Here is a 2575-nt window from a genome sequence, read left to right on the forward strand (position 1 = left end):
TGACAGTCAAAGTGATTGTCGTTTAAGGGAGGGGTGATGTAACGGGGTGTATCGTTACATGAAATTAACACTTAAAGGTTGTTAATTAATATATTATCTAAAAGGTAGATAATATTTGGAGGATATTACTTTATATAGTAATATTCAGAATTCTTATCCATAAATAGGTATAGACCATTTTATCTATTTATTTCGCAGACTAATCAGCTGTAGAGGTAACCAAAGAGAGTTACAGATAAGATAGAGATAAGAATTCAATTACATGTTTAGTATAAGATTATAATTAAGTTAGCATTTACAAGATAGAAAGAGAGACACTTAATTATATTAATACAGTTTTCATTTTACCCTCCTTAAGCTAGTTACCTTAAAGAGAAGTCTTCCTCTGCACGTACTAGAGTACGTGAAATAACGTAAGACACTACTCGCAACTGAAGCAGTGCGAAGTGGACTTGTACTGAGGCAGTACAAGTCGTAGTGCCCCGTTACAAAGGTAGCTTGGAAAGGACAATTGCATCACTTGTGGCTTATTTCTCTTGCATTTTTGGGACGGTTAGGATCGTGGCGGCTACCTGCATGTTCGCACTGTTACACCTTTAGCTTAACTGCATTTTCCGAACGGTTGTCCACTTTTTTTGGCCGAGAAGCAAAACTGTATTAATACATTAAGTTTCTACGTAACAATCTTTATCTACTACTGACTTTATTAAATTAATAACAAACCATTTATGGCGCCTACTTGCGCACCGCACAATCGTGTCTTCTGACAATTGGCGGGGTTAGTTTAAACATAAATTAACCTATCAATAGTACTGATGTCTTATTGCGTCAATATAACCAAATTTGGTATTATTGGAATTAGTTAAGTCAAAATTAATAACGATTATAATTTGTACTTCTTTATTCATTTCGTATTATGTGGGCGCTGGCGCAATCTTGAGCCTAAATTTGAAATTAATCGCTTTATTAGATACTTATCGTGCCGACGTGTGTAAACAATAAGGTCAGGTACGAGTTCGCGAATGAGCACTATTGAGCTACCGCTGCCACTGGCAGCCATAAGATCGATATATAGAAGGTAGCGTTGCATATCTGCATCTGTTTTGTTGACAATGCATATATGCATTTGTAGAAAAGAGGACGTGTATTGATAGTCCGGTCGACTGTTTGTGGCGTTGTTGTTTTTACAAGTATGGCGAACTTATGTGCATGTATAAATTGCATTCTTGCTTCGCACGAAAGATAAGTCACGGGTTCAATTCCATTCAATGTATTAGCATAAGCCTATGGTGTTCTGATGTTTAAGAATCATTAGCATTATCCTGTCAAATAGTGACGTCCTCTATTTTTGTTGATATATGTGACGGAAAAAAAAACTAGCTACAAACGAGGAATGAATGGCCCCTAGATGGATCCAACCACGAAGAATTCAGTCAATTAATATACTCGTTTTCGTTTACAGTCTCGGCCACAAGTTATCATTCTCTACAATCATTGTCCTCCTATAGGCTATGAGTTTAAGCAAAGATTACCCTTTTAATTGCACCTAACCTACACTGTTATCAGTGTAAGGTCAACAAGTACTTACCAGTACTAGTGAAAAATGCCCCGTTCCAGAATTTCCTTTTACAAATATTAATACTGGTTCGACAATTTGGTCACTTTATTCTTTGTATTATATTCAGTGAGCGCTACTGTGTTGAATATTGGGTGTCTTCTGGACGACATTTCTCGTGCCGAACTTATTTATATGTTCCGTTTGTTTCGGTCTTACAGGGGCTGTAAGAGAGACAAATTTCTCGTCAGGCAGTACCTGTGAATCCATGAGCCGAGCCTTCCCACTCATGTACGAGACTCGGGCAATCCGAACTCAAGGAATACAATTCTTGCATTGAATATGAAGCAGGCGAACGGAACGTGCTTGCGAATGCGTCATCGCGCCGACTGGACGACGCACCATCATTTTTGTGACTAGAGTCACACTCGTGGTTGGGAAGTTCATACGTGCGGCGTATGTCGACAATGGGTTGGTGTATGAACATTTGAAGGCAGGGCCGGACAAATGAAATGTCATCCTGTCTACACGACTTAGCGCACAAATTTATTGTACATGAACGTGGACGGACTATAGTTCTTACCGTGAGGATGCTGGAGATCTTCTGAGGCTTGCTGTCCTTTCCAAAAGTTTCCGAAGCATCAAGCCCATAACGCACACAGCAGTCCTTTCCATTGAGAAAATACGTACTAGACAGTAAGTAGCCATAATACGGATATTCAAAGAACATAACTGAAGATCATCAAATGTGAAACGTGTCGGACAGTATAACCAGCATCATTAAGTGCCGCAATATTGACAGATTTGCCAGTCCCAGCAGACTGCTTTAGAAATATCGACTTCTTCTTTATTATCGCATTGCTGCAACATAATCGAGGTGCACAAATATTTTGTATTTATTTATCATCTGTGCAAGGCGCCGCATGCACCTACTTACTCAGACGATCTAACAAGACTGCGGCTTCTAAGCTGTCAAAAACCAAATGCGGCTCGGGAGCTGCCGTCTTTCTTTGGAGGACG

General features: G+C 39.4%; 1 protein-coding gene across 1 annotated transcript; it reads right to left on the minus strand.

The window, feature by feature from the left end:
- Window positions 1–1802: 1802 nt before the first annotated feature.
- Window positions 1803–2285, minus strand: CCR75_008735 (uncharacterized protein; the record flags this gene model as incomplete). Its single annotated transcript, XM_067966785.1, has 2 exons — window positions 1803–2075; window positions 2139–2285. The coding sequence occupies 2 exons, from the start codon at window positions 2283–2285 to the stop codon at window positions 1803–1805; spliced, it is 420 nt and encodes a 139-aa protein (XP_067820380.1).
- Between the last annotated feature and the right edge of the window lie 290 nt (window positions 2286–2575).

The sequence above is a fragment of the Bremia lactucae genome (genome assembly GCF_004359215.1).
Source record: "Bremia lactucae strain SF5 chromosome Unknown BlacSF5_NotPlaced_49_SHOA01000009.1_1371882bp, whole genome shotgun sequence".
Taxonomy (NCBI): domain Eukaryota; phylum Oomycota; class Peronosporomycetes; order Peronosporales; family Peronosporaceae; genus Bremia; species Bremia lactucae.